Source organism: Chenopodium quinoa, unplaced genomic scaffold (genome assembly GCF_001683475.1).
Source record: "Chenopodium quinoa cultivar QQ74 unplaced genomic scaffold, ASM168347v1, whole genome shotgun sequence".
Taxonomy (NCBI): Eukaryota; Viridiplantae; Streptophyta; class Magnoliopsida; order Caryophyllales; family Amaranthaceae; genus Chenopodium; species Chenopodium quinoa.
Genome location: NW_018742204.1, coordinates 9,671,287 through 9,688,002, shown reverse-complemented (window position 1 = coordinate 9,688,002; position 16,716 = coordinate 9,671,287). Strand labels below are relative to the sequence as shown.

General features: G+C 35.7%; 1 protein-coding gene across 1 annotated transcript; it reads right to left on the bottom strand.

Annotated features, from left to right (window-relative positions):
* Positions 1-9,482: 9,482 nt before the first annotated feature.
* On the bottom strand, positions 9,483-16,463 carry LOC110692479 (protein DETOXIFICATION 14-like). The gene is made up of 7 exons (XM_021869526.1): positions 16,024-16,463; positions 10,846-11,390; positions 10,648-10,734; positions 10,500-10,556; positions 10,145-10,387; positions 9,811-10,012; positions 9,483-9,652 (listed from the first exon to the last, which is right to left on the bottom strand). Exons 1-7 carry the CDS (start codon positions 16,282-16,284, stop codon positions 9,563-9,565), a joined length of 1,485 nt encoding a protein of 494 aa, XP_021725218.1. The 5' UTR covers positions 16,285-16,463; the 3' UTR covers positions 9,483-9,562.
* Positions 16,464-16,716: the final 253 nt, after the last annotated feature.

Sequence of the window (16,716 nt, the reverse complement as noted above, 5' to 3'; positions counted from 1 at the left end):
AGCGTTCAAAATCTTTATAATAATATGCATCTATTCTAGGGATTACTACAAGATCTATTGCAGGGAAACCTAAAATAGCACCAAATTCTTCCGGCAAAGGGCTAATTTCATCATACCCTATTCTAAAGCAATGAGTATCTACATCCCAATATTCTAGAGCGGTATGAATAAAATCTGAGTCAAGATCTACCCCTTTGATACCATAAATACCCCCCAAGTGAAACACATCTAATTCTTTTCTTTTTTTGGCATTAAGAGACCGACACCATTCATGGATGTATTGGGTAAAAATTTTGGTGACTAGAGACATGATATTATTTTTCTGAAGCTAAGAATCATTTTATTTGCTGAAATTATGAAAAGATTCGGCTGGGCAGGGGGCTATTATGCACGAAATCGGAGCAGTTTTAATCGGGGAAGGATACGGAGTCAACGCCATTTAGCGCCAGACGCTACTATTGGCGCCTGACGCCAAAGCCTGGCGCCAAATGCTAATTGTAGCGCCTGGCGCTACACCAAAACGCGTGGCGCCAGCTGGCACCAATTCGCCTCATCATACGCGCTTTCTAAAAACCGTGTTTTTAACTTAATTCGAGTCTGCTAATGACTTTACGGCTTTCTTATCTTTTTTAAAAAATATTCATTTATTCTTTTTTTAATTAATATAATTATTATATTATTCTTTTTTTTGGATTTTATTTAGACGAATTTCCAAGTTTTTATAAATCCAATATTTTATTTTACTTTTTTCCTTTTTTCATTTTTTCTTTTTGGGGGAGAAAGTCGGATACCCTCCATCAATAATAAAAATGACGGAATTTTTGCGCAAAATTATTTGTCACATTTTTCTTGCACACACAAACATGCACATAATAATAATAAATAATAAATGAAAAACATGATAAATAAAATAAACTCATAATAGTATGTATATACAAATATGTCTAAAAATGAGTCTAACTAAGAGGCAAAGTTCTATACAAAGTCAAATAAATAATAAAAAGCACAGGTACAAACTACGGCGCCGAAGGACGTAAACCCATCATCGCATAAAACTCCGCTGTACAAGGAGTAACCTCTCCACCAGCTCCGGCTCCAGCTTCAGCACTAGCTCCAGTCTCCGCAGGAGGAGGAAAGCTCAACGTGGGACCAGTCCACCCGAGGTCAACCTGAGGCTGAGGCTGCGGAGGCTGCTGCGATGACGAGCCAACCTCGTAAATCCCACCACCTCCAAGAGCCGAGTTAGCCTCTCCCTGGCCTACCGGCGTAGCATGTGCACCCTGAGAGGAAGAACCTGAGCCCTCTACCCGAGCAGCCTCAGAACGATCGCCCCTACCTCTCGAAGTAGTGCGGCGACGTCTCGAGCTAGACCTCGCCGGATCCCTCCGTACCTCAGGCTTCGTGCAGGTACGAGAAGGAATGGGCTGACCCTGCAAAAGAAATTAAAATCAGAAACAAGCAAAATCGAAGCAGTAATACAAAAAACATATGAATGGAAGACTACCTCCTGAACGACGTCATCCCGACGGCAGATAGCCACGTTCCTCATCCGGACAAGCTAGCTCCGGAAGGCATCTATACATCGTGCCATCGCCGAAACCACCTCGCGTGATAACTGTCAAAGAAATCAGTCAATAAACATACATAATCTATGTGGACAAAAGTTGCAAATAAATAAGCTTACCCGAGTCTGGTGGCGAGGAATCGACCGCTCAATCGACCCATATGTCCCCTGGTAATGAATAGATATACAGGGTGGCACGAACTCAGCAGCATCGTCCTGATAAGGAAAAACAAAGTCAGAAAAACATCACTTGGGAACTAGTTTACGAAAGGTAAAAAATGAAAAATCGTATCGCCACATCCTCAGCCGGTACAGGAATTGGAGCTAGCAACAGCAGTAGCTCCTCCTCATAGCATCGCCCAGGGATAGTGTAAGATCGCCAAGGGGTACCATCTCCCTCTGACATGCTCAACAACCTCGCGGCGTTAAACATGTGACGTGGTGGAGGAGCAGGAACGACAAAGGTATCGGAGGAATGCTGTCTGGAAACCCTCTCTCCAAGATATGCAATCGCTCCATAGGTCCCCAAGAAATAGCGACGCTCAGCAGAATACTACGTGGCTAACCCAAGGACTGCCAGGTCGACCCATGGTCGGTACATCACCTCAGGCTCCTGCAAAGAGCGCCAATCAGGCAAGAATCTATCTAAAACATCTCAAAATGTAAAAAAGACTAGAATCATACCGAGATGATCCAATCTGAGACATATGCAGGGGACATCCCCACACGACGGCTGCCCCAGGAAGCGCTAACAGGAAACCTGCGCGGCGACGGTCTCGCCGGCGCAGCAGAAGGAAAGTACTCGTAGAACCAGATCTAGAAGAAGCTAATATTATCAGCAAATGTTAGCTAAAATGTAGAGCTAAACTTTATAGGGAATAAGGTTTACCTCTACAACCCTCCAAAAGCTGGACAAAGCAACATTCGACCCAAAGGACTGATGTCGACACGAGTCCCTCATCGCTCGAATGAAATCAACATAGGCCAAGCTGGCCCAGTCATAAGTCCCGATCCGGTGTAGATCGCGGACGGCAGGAAGGTAGTAAAGCAGCGCTCTACTACCCTTGTCAGGGGAGAACGTCCCTGATAACAAAATAAGTGCAAAGATGCGCACTCGCTGCTCTCGGGTGGTCGCACCATCGTCCAAAGCCGCTGCTATAGTCGAGCGGCGAATCCCCCTAGCGCTGAACTGAGACGACTCAACCTCAGCTCGAGCCCGAATAGCAATCGGACCCAACAACTCCTCAACCTCAGGGGAAAAGACGTCAATCCCGCTATCGAACGGCAGTGGCACGGAACTAAACTCCAGTCCTATGATGAGACTAAAGTCGGTAGGAGTGACCATCATCTCACCCCAAGGAAAATGGAAAGTGTTGGTGGTGTCCCAAAAGAAATCCACCAGAGCACGAACTACATGGTGACCCCCGCTGGAGGCAACCATTTCCTCGGAGGTCTCGTACAGCGCAGTAAGACCCAAGACTCCCATAGAAGTCTCGTCTGATCATCTCTGGCGATGTACATCTTGTACAGATCGCCCAAGCAGTCACAGCCGGAACCATGACAGCGCGTCCTCCCAACAGTGATGCCCCGTCTCACCCTCTCAAAAATGTGGTGGACGGGAGAAAAGTACAAGGTCCACTCATCCCACTCGGGGAGTCGACCAAGCGAAGTGGACGGCTCGACATCGTCCTCTACGGGCTCATGCTCCCGTCGAACGTCTCGGGACCGTGAACCGGAACCTGCTGTCTATCCATGCTACATTGTGCAGAATTATCATAAATTAAGGTTTTATAGTATCTAAGGTTCGCCTAGCCGCATGATACTATGTTCCCAAAAAAAAAATGAGTACGTAGTACTAAAACAGAGCACAAATTCAAATTGAGCATGCGCGACATTTTTCAAGCAATCAAACAATTTCTTGCAATACTATAGTAATTATTGTGACAAATTGGACAAGAATTGCTAGCAAAAAACATCAAGAACGGGCCACATTGCATTCCCGACCTTAAGAGGTTCAACAATGGCAATTTGTTCATTTCTTCACCAATTTGAGTCAAACAAGTCTCAAATTACTCCCAATGCAATATATAAACATAATCAAGAAATTTCATGGCATAAAATTTGATAAACAAAGAGAATTAAGCATTCTAAGTTTCAAATTTTCAAGAAATTCGAGAATAAACACATGCAAAATTCATAAAAACCGTTGTGAGTTTGAAGAAAACTTACATAGATCGGGAAAATGGATGGAATAAGCTTTGATTTGCAACAAATTTGAGCGAATTTGGTTGAGAAACGATCAAGAACGAAGCAAATGAATTTCTGGAAATTTTCGAGCAAAAAAAACGCGACGAGCAGCAGCGAAAATGAGAAGAGAAGGATATTTAAGGAAAACCCAACTCTGGCGCCAAGCGCTAGACCTGTATGTCTTTGACAGCGTCCCCTATATTGTGGAGAGTTGTCAAAAAACAACTGAAGGTGATTTCAAGCGAAGTTGTCTTCGATCATGTTCCCTTAGACGTGGAAGATGGTCATAAAGCGGAAGAATGAAGGTCGTTTCAAGTGAAGAAATCTTTGATATTGGAAGCAGTTACAAGGGTAGCGGTTTTCAAGCGGGATGGCATTCTCTTGGCAGGAGGTTATCAAAACAGTAAAGCGGCAGCAAATCGGTTACTCTCTAGAGATGTGTGCTCGACGGTGCAAGATACGCGTTTCTTAACTCTTTTATTTGTTTAACTAACGCTAGTTTGCAGGAATCGGCGTTACAAGAGTGATTTAGGATCGCAGAACGTTCTGAATCATTCTCCGTCCCTATCGATACTTTGACTTTTGTTTTCGAAACTCGCGTTTCTCCAAACTCAGTCAAAGTGGAGGCTTCTGTAGACACCCATTTGTGTCTCTCCAAAACCAAACCCGATGATGAGTGCCTTTCACGTCGAATCATAATCGAATGAAGTGAAAGTGTGGAAAGTTTAGTGTTGCGGAAAGTTTTAATTTCTTTTCTCTTCACTCTGTTTTTGAAAACCTATTTTAAGAAAATAGCCAATCCACTTTGGTTGGTCCATTATATGGGTCGAATAATAGTTTAGTTGGATAGGGTTTGAAAAGAGCTTTCCAACAATATATTATAAGCCCAATTCCGATGAATATTGAGGAAGTTATGGTCAAATTACTGAACTGGGCCCGGTTTGAGCCTTACATGCGGCCCAATGATCTAGAGGAGGGCCTAATATGGATTTATCATTCCTAATGCAATTAGGAATGGTGTTAGTCTTCTAGATTCTTCTAGAAGGTTCTTTTCATTCCTAATTCAATTAGCATTGATAAATTGACTTTTTGTTGACTTTTCAGAGTTTTAATTAAGATCAAAGAACGTTTTTTGAGGAAAATACGATTTTATCCTCCTGTACGGCAATTTCTATCTGATTTTAAGAAAACGCGTGAATTTCATAGTCAGCGCCAAACGCCAGCTGTAGCGCCTTACGCTACGCTTGGCGCCTGACGCTAGCTTAGCGTCTGGCGCTAAGGTTAGCGTCTGGCGCTAAGGTTAGCGTTTGGCGCTAACTTGGCCTTTTGCGTCAGAACTCTGTTTTTGATGTTTTATCTTTTTGGCTGATTTTTTCTATAAATAACGTGCTAAAAACTCCGTTTTTAGGCACCAACTCTCATCAAGATCTTCTTGATTACTCTCTCGCTCTTTTCTAAACTAGCCTTCTCTCAAATATAAAAATTCCGCATTCATTAGACTTAGATAAAACTAGCAATATTCGAAGTTGCCTTCGCTCTGGACGTGAAAGGTTTAATTTCTGAGGGTTTGGTCCCAAATCTCTATTTCAATTATTTAATTTAATTGTTTTGTTTATTCCTTTCCTTGAAGTTACTAACGTGTGTATTTTGTTATTAGAAAGAGGTACGAGGTATCAAAGTAAATACTTTAATTGTTTACATTGATGTTATGTTATAGAGTTCATGCTTAGGTTGTTATTATGATATTCCTAGTATCATGTCTAGGGTAACTTTAATATTAAGTATGATTGTTATGATGCCTTCTATGTTCTTCCTAATATTTATTCATGTTAGTATCATGTTAGGGTTAAAGCTTTGATTTTTATTGTTTAGTGACATGCTAGGGTTTGTTATTAATCTTGTTAGTATCATGCCTAGGATCTTGCTATTAATATTATGCTTTAACATGAATATTATGGTTATAATTGTTATAATTTATGATGATTATTTTAATTATTATTATTATGGTTATGACGATTGTTATTATTATAATTATTATTATGATGATTATTATTATGTTGCTTGATATTTATTGTTATTGCTTGATCACACCTTTTATGCATGTTTAAAGGAAATTTGTACTTGTAATCACGCTTAATGAGATAATTAATAATCTTGTTAGGGTAAATTTCATTATAATTCAAGTGATCGCCAATAATAGATTTATTTGTGCATTAAGTTCAACCAACATAGATTTAACAGGTTTAGGGTAATCCTATTGATTGCATGTTAGTCAGAAAGCGCACATGAATACGATCAGAATAAAGTAGAGGCCTATTATTAGGGCAGGTTCAATATCTTTTAGGTTGGATTTGTACCTTCATCCCCGAACCCTATTTGGTTCAAGACCTTATGGAGTTGACGATCTCTTGGATCGTTAAGGGGTGTAACCTTCACCTCGTGAATGGTTTATAAGTTCCTAAAACTTGTTGGCGACTCTTTTGCTCTATCTTCTTTCCATTTGGACGCTACCGTACTTTAGTGTATGATCATAGTGGGGTTCAAGTTTGGGGATTAATGCTTGAAATATTCCCTACAAGTTCACTTCAGCTTAGTTCAGTAAATGTGAACATTCCCTTATTATTGTTTATGTTTAATTATGTATTAGGCTTAAAACTATTGGAAGAGAAAAAAAGTATTGATTTAAAATTTAATTAAAGGTTAGCGGTTAACCGGTAACCATATCGTTAAAAAACGTTTAATCGTTGCTATTAACCGTTCTTTTATGGTATGGTTATGATTCGTTTTTTTTTTTGTAACCACTCTGATGGTTAACCGTATCGTTAAGGCTTAACGGTACGGTTAACCTAATGTGAACAACCCTAGATACGTGTCACATTATGATGCTGTTTTTTCCCTCCAACGACCAACACTCCGATCCCCTTACCTTTTTAGGGTATGTTCGACAAAATATAGGTGTGAAGGTAGCTGTAGCAGTGGAGATAGCTGTGAGCTGTGTATATAGTTGTTTGCTGTCAATAAACTGTTAGATATGAAGATAAATAATTTAGATATGAGGGTTCGATAAAGTAGCGGTTGACTAGCTGTTACATATAAAAATCAATATTTTTTTAAAAAACTATAGATTAAATTTTCAACAGGTACCTCAAAAGCTACCTCTGATTTCAAAAGCTAATATTTCTAACTTTTCATAAAAGCTACCTCCACCACTAAAAGCTACCCTAACCACTAATTTCCCAAACACTCACATTTTTTGTCAAGTAATGATTTGACTTGGTCAAACCACTAAAAGCTACCTAAAAGTTACTTAAAAGCTAGCGCCGAACACGCCCTTAGTCATTTTTTTTCCTGAATATTTGTATAATACTTCTTATTATATAGCTACAATAATATTATTCTAAATTTTCATATTATTTTTATAATAAATGAATTCCTTTTTTGTTTGGTGTTTTTAATTTTTTCATACATAAAATATTATTACAATTATTTTTAAATTATCTTTTTAAATGAAGTATTATAAGATTTTGCCAAAAAAAAGTAGTAATAAAATTTGTTCATATAATTGATATTAAATAAATAACTTTAAAACATCACTTATTATTTTTTTCAAATGCCTCTAGTAGTATTTTATTTCAATTTAATTGGAGTATTAAATATACATTCAAATTAAATATAAATTTTATTTTTTTATTATATATTTGATGTGTATGTTTTATCGAATTTATTTGTTTTTTTTTTAAAAAACAAGACTTACCGTGCGTTGTAAAACGGGTTAAAATTATGTTTATGTAATATTAAATTTACTATTTTCTTAACATAAATTTTACTTTTAGAAAAATATGTATAATGTATTAAATTAATCATATTAGCTTTTATAACATGTATATATGTATTCTTTAAAAAATATACATTAAAATAAATTAAACTCTTTACAAATTAAAAATTATTCTTACAAAGATTAAAGTTATCATAAAAATTGTTAAAGTTGTCCTCAGATTGACCGTCTTTCAATTAAATTACCGTAAGTCTACCTTATATAAGACTTATTGATTTTTTTAAATATACTCTGCACTATATTTTGGATAGAGAGCTAACAGGTCAAACTCGTGATTATTGTATACTCAAGCATAAAAGTACTCTTATAAGTAGTACTTCCTCCGTACTTAATTATTATTTGCTTCACTTTTCTTTTACAACTGTATTTTATTATCTATTCCGTTCTTTTGATTTTGTAGAAATTTTTAGCAATATTTTACTATTTCCTTCCCCACTAGTGATCCCCTTATTGATTGATTGATTCAATGTTTATGTATTGGTTTAATTTATATTTTATTTGTAGATGTCATATATTGGTTTCTATTAATAAATTAATTTATTTTTTCTTAAAAAAAAACTGTACCACTCACTTCCAAATATTTGCCACCGAAGTGGTGTGTTGGGGTCGGAGTTTGTTGCGGTGTTAGTAGTGTTGATGACGATTTGTGTTGTGGTGTTGCTCGAATTTCACCATTGTTATACTCTTGCAGACAAGGAAAGAAGGAAGAAGAAGAGAGAGATGAAGAAGGAAGGACTGCCAGCTATGGAATGCCATACACGAAGTTCAAGACTAATATTTACAAGATTGCCATTTGAGTAGCAATATTTGTTACTTGAGTAATGTGGGCTCCCTCCTAGTAAATGAGGAAAGCATCACCTGATCTGTAAGTTTGTTTAGGAAATGATATTTTTAAAAAATGTATAGTAACAATATATGAATATTGAAATATAGATTAAATGTTAACGAATAGAGCATTGTTTAGGTCCTTTAACTTTGGCCAAAGTTGTAGATATGTCCCTCAACTTGTTTGCGTAAACACCAAAATGTCCAAACCCTTTGTTTTACCCCAAATTTATAAACTGTTATAAAAATATTACTTCAAATTATAAACTATGAGCATTGTATGAAGTGCAAATATACTCACAAGTAGCAAGCAATGAAGGGAATACATCAAAATACCCTCTTATAAAAATATGATGGGAGTATAGTAGCTTTTCTGTACCATTAGAAAATTAACCTTAGTAGTGGTGGTTGTACAAAAAAATTGGTTGATTGATCATAAGAATTTCAGTTAAGAGGGCTAGTTAAAAAACTTCATTTGATGTAAAACTGAATTAACCGCCTTCCTATTTTCTGATTTCAGAAATTTATATCCTTATTTCAACATTTTGTTTCACGTTAGTTAATGTTCTACGTTACTCTTCCAACTCTGCCTTCACTCTCTGTATAACCCTAAATGAATTAACCGCCTTCCTATTTTCTGATTTCAGAAATTTATATCCTTATTTCAACATTTTGTTTCACGTTAGTTAATGTTCTACGTTACTCTTCCAACTCTGCCTTCACTCTCTGTATAACCCTAACTGAATTAACCGCCTTCCTATTTTCTGATTTCAGAAATTTATATCCTTATTTCAACATTTTGTTTCACGTTAGTTAATGTTCTACCTTACTCTTCCAACTCTGCCTTCACTCTCTGTATAACCCTTTATCTAGGGGAAGACTTACACAGATTACTGACACTTTATATGGCTTACAATACTCAGCAAGTGATTTGCTTTTCTAAAGACAGTTTAAAAGAAACATAATTAATAAAACATGGCTACAGTGAATATAGATTGCATGATATCTTGTGTGGTTTTAGGAATCCATTATATCATCCATTATCATGTCTTATAGACCACTCTCTCTGTCTCACCAAAGGTTTCTCAAAATTAATTGATTAATCTCCTTTGCTCATCAACATATACTCCATTGCCAACTCTTGAAGTTTCTTCCACTACTCTCTTTCTTGCTTTCCTTGCCTGTAAAAAACCAACAACTTTTGTCTAAACTCTAAACAAACCTTAAAGGTGAATACGAAATGTCTATAATTAATTTCTGTAAGATTTTCACTGTCAAAAAAATTGAAGCACAAGAATGCAATAGGCAGAAGATGTATAAGCTGATAAGCAAGACGAACCTCTTCTTCCCATTTCGTACGACTTGTTATAACAGACAAAAGGACTGCCTGCGTCATAGCACCAACCATGACTCCAATCCAAAGGCCCCTGCCTCTCATTTGCATCCAGAAGCCTAATGTTACAGAAATCGGAATTCCAACAAGGTAGTATGCTGCAAGATTTGTGTACGTCCCTAAATGTTGCCAGCCACACCCTCTACTACACCTGAATTTTTGAAATAGCAACAATTAGTCAAGTATTGCACTCTTGAAAATAACATCAGTAATGCAATGAAATACATTCTTGATTCTTATGCCAATCTTATTGTTGTATTTCAAAGAAATCTGAAAATAGATACCTGAAAGAACTGCTTGCATACTGTCAGATATAATGTTAACACAAACTAAAGGTGCAATATTGGTGACATAATCTACAACTTGCTTCTCATTGCTGAAACAATATCCGAAAAATCTTCGAGTAGTAAAAAGGACAGAGCTAACAATCAAACCATTTGCAACCCCCATTGCAACAACTCCACATGCTGCTATACGAGCTGTCTGTGGGTTTCCTGCTCCAAGTTCATTAGCAATTCGCGTGCTGTAATAAAAAGAAAACTTATTACAAAAAATGCATTGAAAACTCTCATTCTATATATTGTATAAATTATATACTATAGTATATGAACAAGAATTTTTTGGTTTAAACAAACCTTGCTGCTGCTGCGATTCTATAAGGTATGGCAAACAATGCTGAAACTGTTGTCACACTAATAACAGAAAAAACAACAGAAGTGTTACTTTCACAAAACAAAAATTAGTAGTGTACCAAATTGATATTTAGGGAACACAAAAAAATACCACACAGAGAGAACAGAAGTCTCAAGTTCTGGATTTGGAAGCAATCCTGACAATAAGATCAGTAGCTCAAATGACCACCACTCTAAGCTATAAGCATAACAATCAGACCATCATCAAAAGGTCAGTAAATAAAATAAAAAAAAATATTAATAATTACATTCAAGTACACTAGATTGTAAGAGATAAAAGGGAGGTTACCAAACCATTGCAGCAGAAGGAATAGCAAATCGGAAAAACTCACCAATTCCATGGAACATTTCCACGGAGATTGGAGAACGAGTAGCTGCACACGAGGGAGAGAACATCATGTACAATGCCAGCAAAGTTGCATTTAACCAATTTGAGATACCCATTGCAATAGCGCCTCCTAGATTATTTAGCCCGGACTTGTACACCAAAGCCCAACAAAGGGGTATATGCAGGAATACTGTACAACAGGAACTTACAAACATAGGCATGACCAAACTTTGGGATTGGAAGTATCGAACCAAGGGCTCATAAACAGCATAACAAACAAGAGTAGGCACAAGATATGTCATAAATTTGCCTGCTTCGCGCGAAATTGCAGGATCCTGGCCTATGAAAACGAGAATATCCCCCATATAGATCCATAGCACACAAAGTGGGATGCTGAATAAAGTGAGAGAGAATATGGCAGTGTATGTTTGAGTTCCTAGTTTCTTGTACTGTTGCGCTCCATACGATTGCCCACTTATTGTCTCCAATGCACCCGCCATTCCTAACTATATATGATCGAATAAGCAATACATTTTAAGATGTGTCATTGGTACATATATTGGTTGAAATTGCATTAAAAAATCGATTACAAAGACATCAAATAATTGATTAAGCAATGCATTGTCATCCATTAACATGTTAATGCAATCACATATGTAGTTATTTAGAATTTTACATCCCGAGTACTCTGTTCTTAAACGATAACAATCACAAATACTTCATTTTAAAATAATTACACCAAGTGGACTTTTACATTACTTACTATTCACAATTTTTATGTAAAAAAAATTAGAAAAATATACGTAGTACAATCATATGTTACATTTGTGGATTTTGTATAATCTATGTTCTTTCATAATTTCAACTTTCTATATCATACCCTTTTTCTCTCTTCTCTCTTCTCTTTCCTCACTCTTCTAGGGTTTTAATTTTCTTGGCCGTTTAGGTAAGAAATTAGACTATTTCCGACCCTTTTTCTTTAATTCAATTTAGTTTTTTTGTTTTGTTTTACGTTTTGGTTTATTTGTTTTGTTTTGTTCTCTCCATCTGTGAGAGTCTGTCCTAATTTTCTAAGTTTTTTCCCAATTTTCTGGTATTTTGATTCTCATCTATGGATGAGAATTTTATTTTTAGGGTTCTTATAATAATTGAGAAGGTGATTTGAATTCCTATGGGTCTGGATTTGTCATCAACCGGTCGATCAAAACATCAACGCAATTACAGAGGTCTCAACTTGGAAAGATGCAAAGACATCGAAAATCACTGCTCACGTCAAGCTTGAAGCGATGGAATATGAGCTCTGCCAAATATGCAAATTAGTTATGATTTTGTAAAAGTTATGATATTTTCTCTAAATCTGTGGTTTCAGATCCTTATTATTTTAGATGCCGTATGGCTTTTATTTAATGATATTATTCTTTCCGTTCAAAATAATAATTTCAACTTTTAATAACTATGCTGATAGTTAACTACAAATTTTATGGTTGAAGTTGTCCATTGACAAATATAATTAACTCAAATAATTCAATTATTTAGTATGATTAGACGATTAGTACGTAGTAATAATAAAGGATGCATAAATATGAGCATGTTCATATGTTAATATGTAATCTATATGACTATATGTTTAGACTTACGTTAGACCATCATCACTCATGGTAAAGAAATTTATACCATCCCTCTCTCTCTACCACTTTCTCACTCCTCCACATAATCGATACCACAATACAATATACTTTTTTCCAAAAATCATCCCACCCATGGTATAAAAAAAGTTTACCACCACACTTTCTCTCTCTTATTTGTATTAATAATACACTTAATTTAATTATAATTATATTTCATTTTCTTTAGAAATATTGTAAAGTTAATTAAATAAAATAAGCAATTTATGTAGTAAAAAGTGAATTCGAAAAAATATATAAAACTATATCAATATGGGTGTCTATGTGTAGGTCTTGAAAAATTATAAACAATGGTAATTTTTTCATAATTTTTTAATTTATAATTTTTTTTCTTCTTAAAATGCAATTGAAAAAAAAAGATACATGATAACCAGGCCACATGGCGTGACCTGGTTGGTTCATGTTTCATGGGGATCAAAGTAATTGTTTATCATGGGATGGTATATACCATCAAATGGTATAATTTTATACCACTAATGTAGTAAAAAAATTGCATGTTTTTGATGAGTTTTTACATCGTGGTATAAAATTATACCACGAGTGTTGATGCTCTTAGCCAATCCCTTTTGGATATTCGACATCTTCTTCCATCCAATACAAAGAGCAACAATAATAACAAAATAAAATTATTCTTCATCGTATTTTATGGTTGAAATTATTACTGTTTATAAAAGAAATCTAATATTTTTCTCAATATAAATTTAATTTTTTTTTTCTAATTTTACTTTTTTTTTATCAATTTTTTACAAACGTTTATTTATATTTTAAAATTTTTTTTGTATTATCTTTCTCAGACGTTCCTTATGACGATTCATGTTAGCCAACCCCGAATTAGTTTAGGACTAAGACTTTATATGTTATTGTTGTTTACATAATTGACCAATTCAATATAAGTTAAATTTTAACTTTTTTTTTTTTTTTTTGAAAAAAGTTAATTTTTACTTCATACATATATATACTTACGAAGTAATTGACTATTACCGTAGTTGATATCTACTTTCGAGCATGTTTAGTTAGAGTGTTTTATTATTGGAAACAGATTCAAATAAACCATTATCGTTACTAAGTATTTGGATGCGTGGAAGGTTAATTTGGATAATAATTTCTATTACTCAAGGGTATGTAATGTTTTAATTTCCACCCATTTGTTACCTTTCTAAAACCTAAGGTAGCATTACCCTAACTCTCCTCAAACAAAAATAAAGGAACATAGGTTTAAATTATTCATTTCTATGATTAAACCAAACAAATAAAAAGATGAGTTAAATGATTCATATCCTCCCACTTATTTGTTTCCTTTCCACTCCATTTCCATTAGTCGTACCAAACACTACCTTAGTGTGTAACATAAATAGACCTGACAATCCTAGCTACTGACCTGCCCTGATCACCGGACCTATGACCCGAAATCGACCGGAAAACAGTGACCCGAAATCAACCCGACGGACCCGGAGTGAAATTGACCCGACTTTGACCCAAAACCCGAAGTTGACCCGACCCGAAGTAACCTGACTCGAAGTGACCCGACCCGAAATTGACTCGAAACTTGAAGTGACCCAATATGAATTTAACTTGATTTAATTGACCCAAATAGACCTGAAATCCGAAATGACTCGGACTAAAATTATCTTAAACCTAAAATGACCTGAAACATTTCAAGTAAAATACTTGACTCGAGCTGACCCAAATAGAAAATAACCGCAATTAGGAATGACAACGTATCGAATTCGGGTCGGATATGGGTAAATCTTCGGGTTTAGTACTTGAATCGTGGACTCAAGTCTGAATCTAGATCCAAAGAAGACCGACTCGATTATTATTTTGTATAAAAAAATAATTATACTAATAAATCTTGACTCAAAGTATCGACCCAAAATGACCTAACTCGATCTTGACCCAATATACGGACCCAAAAATTGACCCGGCACGAATTGACTCGACCCAAAACGACCCGACCAGAACTTGACCTGACCCAAAGCCAGCCCAAATGTTGCACCGACTTGACCTGAAACCCAAAATGACCCAACCCAACCCTAATCCGAATATCTATTAACTAGAATTTGACCCAACCCGTACGACTCATCTGCCAAGTCTTAACTTAACTAATTGGGCGAATTGGCATCCCAAAATGAAACTTGAAACTATTGTACACCAGAGGCACTCAAATGTGTGTTATATTAATTTATGGAAAATTTGTGAGGAAGGAACTTTTAAGAGGACGAGTTTGTAAATAAGGACCTTTTAAGACAAAAGTTGTGAGAAAGGATCTTATAAGTTGTGTGAGGTTATGAAGAAGAATTTTGGTTGGTTTTCGGCTAGTTAACGCGTGATTCTGGCATTCACTATCATGTTCCTAGAACATGACACTTAAAAAGGGACCCTTTTGTACTCTTTCCTCATATTTTCCTCCATTTCAAACAATCCCATACTAGGCACATGAGTGGAAATGTGGGAAAATAGTAATTGGAGGTCTTTTTTAGTGTCATACGCTAGGTACCTGAAAGTCAACGCTAGAATGAGGCGTTGACTAGCCGGAAAACCAACTAATGTCACTCTTCACAACCTCACACAACTTATAAAGTACTACATTCACAAATTTGCTCTCTTAAAAGGTCATTTTTCACAAATTTCTCTTAATTTATTAAATAAATACCTCTTTGTCTATTTCCTAATAAAAATTATGACTAATATTAGCAAATAACAAGGGATGATAGGTGGATATTATTTTACGAATACCTCTTCGTAAATACCCACGGATCCACCCCCAACTGGAAGAGGTAGTATTTGATAGGTAGTGGCTAGTGGATGCACCGATGCATGAATATAGGTATCTAAACTTGTGTTAATTAGTTTTAAGTGGGTGCAAGTGAGTAGTAAACGGATGATAGAAAGGGACACGTGGGTGAAAAAACAAAGTAGATCCATTTAGGTGGTGAAACGGGTGTGGATTTAGATTTGTACGCAGTACACTTGGACGAAGGTAGAATTCGTTATATACACAGAGTGTACCGTATACCCGGATTATTCATTCATTTAATTCACAAATGAGCAAATAATAATTTTACTCATTTTTTGGTTGAATGAGCAAATGATCCGGGTGTACGGTACACCCGGATTACCCGGGTATACATAATAGGCTCTCGGGCAGATGTGAATGTAGGATACATACATGCCATGAGAACAGGTATTGCATTATTAAGATTAAGGTGACTTTATGAGTATGGGAAAAGGAAAGATATATCTGCACTTGCACCACCCATTTACCATCACTAATTAACTAGCTATACCAATATAAATCTGCAATAATCTCATAGATTCTAATACTCCGGAGTGTACTACTCCGTACTACATATTTCTAATTTTGATCCTATGAAAATGACATACAATGAATTAATTTAACTTTTAAAAAATATTTAAAAACCGCTAAAGAAAAAGCAATGACAAAGAGACATACCAAGAGGCTAAAGCCAGTGACAGCAGCAAGAGAAACAGCAAGGGCAGTGCTAGAGAGGTAGAGCGGGCTGAGATGACCGACCATCATCAACGTTATGACTTGAATCATGTACTGTGACATCATCACAACCACCATTGGACCTGCTACTTTACTCACTCTTTTTATTTCTTGTAATATTTCTTTCCATCCTACTTTTATTTTTATTATTATCTCTTCTTTTCCTTTTTCTTCTTCCTGCTTCAATAACAACTCCTCTTCCATTTTATGGTTTTCTCTGTCTTACTGTGAATGCTGAGGTTGGTTTATATCGTACCAACTACCAACTTTAATTCATTTGTTTTTGTATAAATTAATTACTCCGTATTCTACTGTATTATACTCGTAGTTTGACTAGAGAGGTCTTGGGTCCTGTGAGGCTGTGACATAACCTATTAGTTATTCTATCCCATTTTACTTGCAACATTTTGAGTGGACACATTTGACAATGCACATGTTTAACAGTCGATATATTTTATTATATATTCCCTCCATTTTAAAAACTTGCTCCATTTCTCTTAGACACGCATGTCAATGCTAATCTTTGATCACTAATATCTTTAGTTATCAATAAGTATAAATTCTAACAATTGAAAATTAATAATCTATTCATTGAGATGATTCCAACAAGTACCCACAAGACTATATTTAAACTTA

Bases quoted from the DNA above. Each gene is read 5' to 3' on its own strand.
- LOC110692479 (XM_021869526.1), bottom strand. From the start codon at position 16,284: ATGGAAGAGGAGTTGTTATTGAAGCAGGAAGAAGAAAAAGGAAAAGAA. The intron at 11,391-16,023 runs GTATGTCTCTTT...GATCATATATAG, and splicing joins TCACTGGCTTTAGCCTCTTG to TTAGGAATGGCGGGTGCATT. The intron at 10,388-10,499 runs GTTTGTTTAAAC...TTTTTATTACAG, and splicing joins AGAATCGCAGCAGCAGCAAG to CACGCGAATTGCTAATGAAC.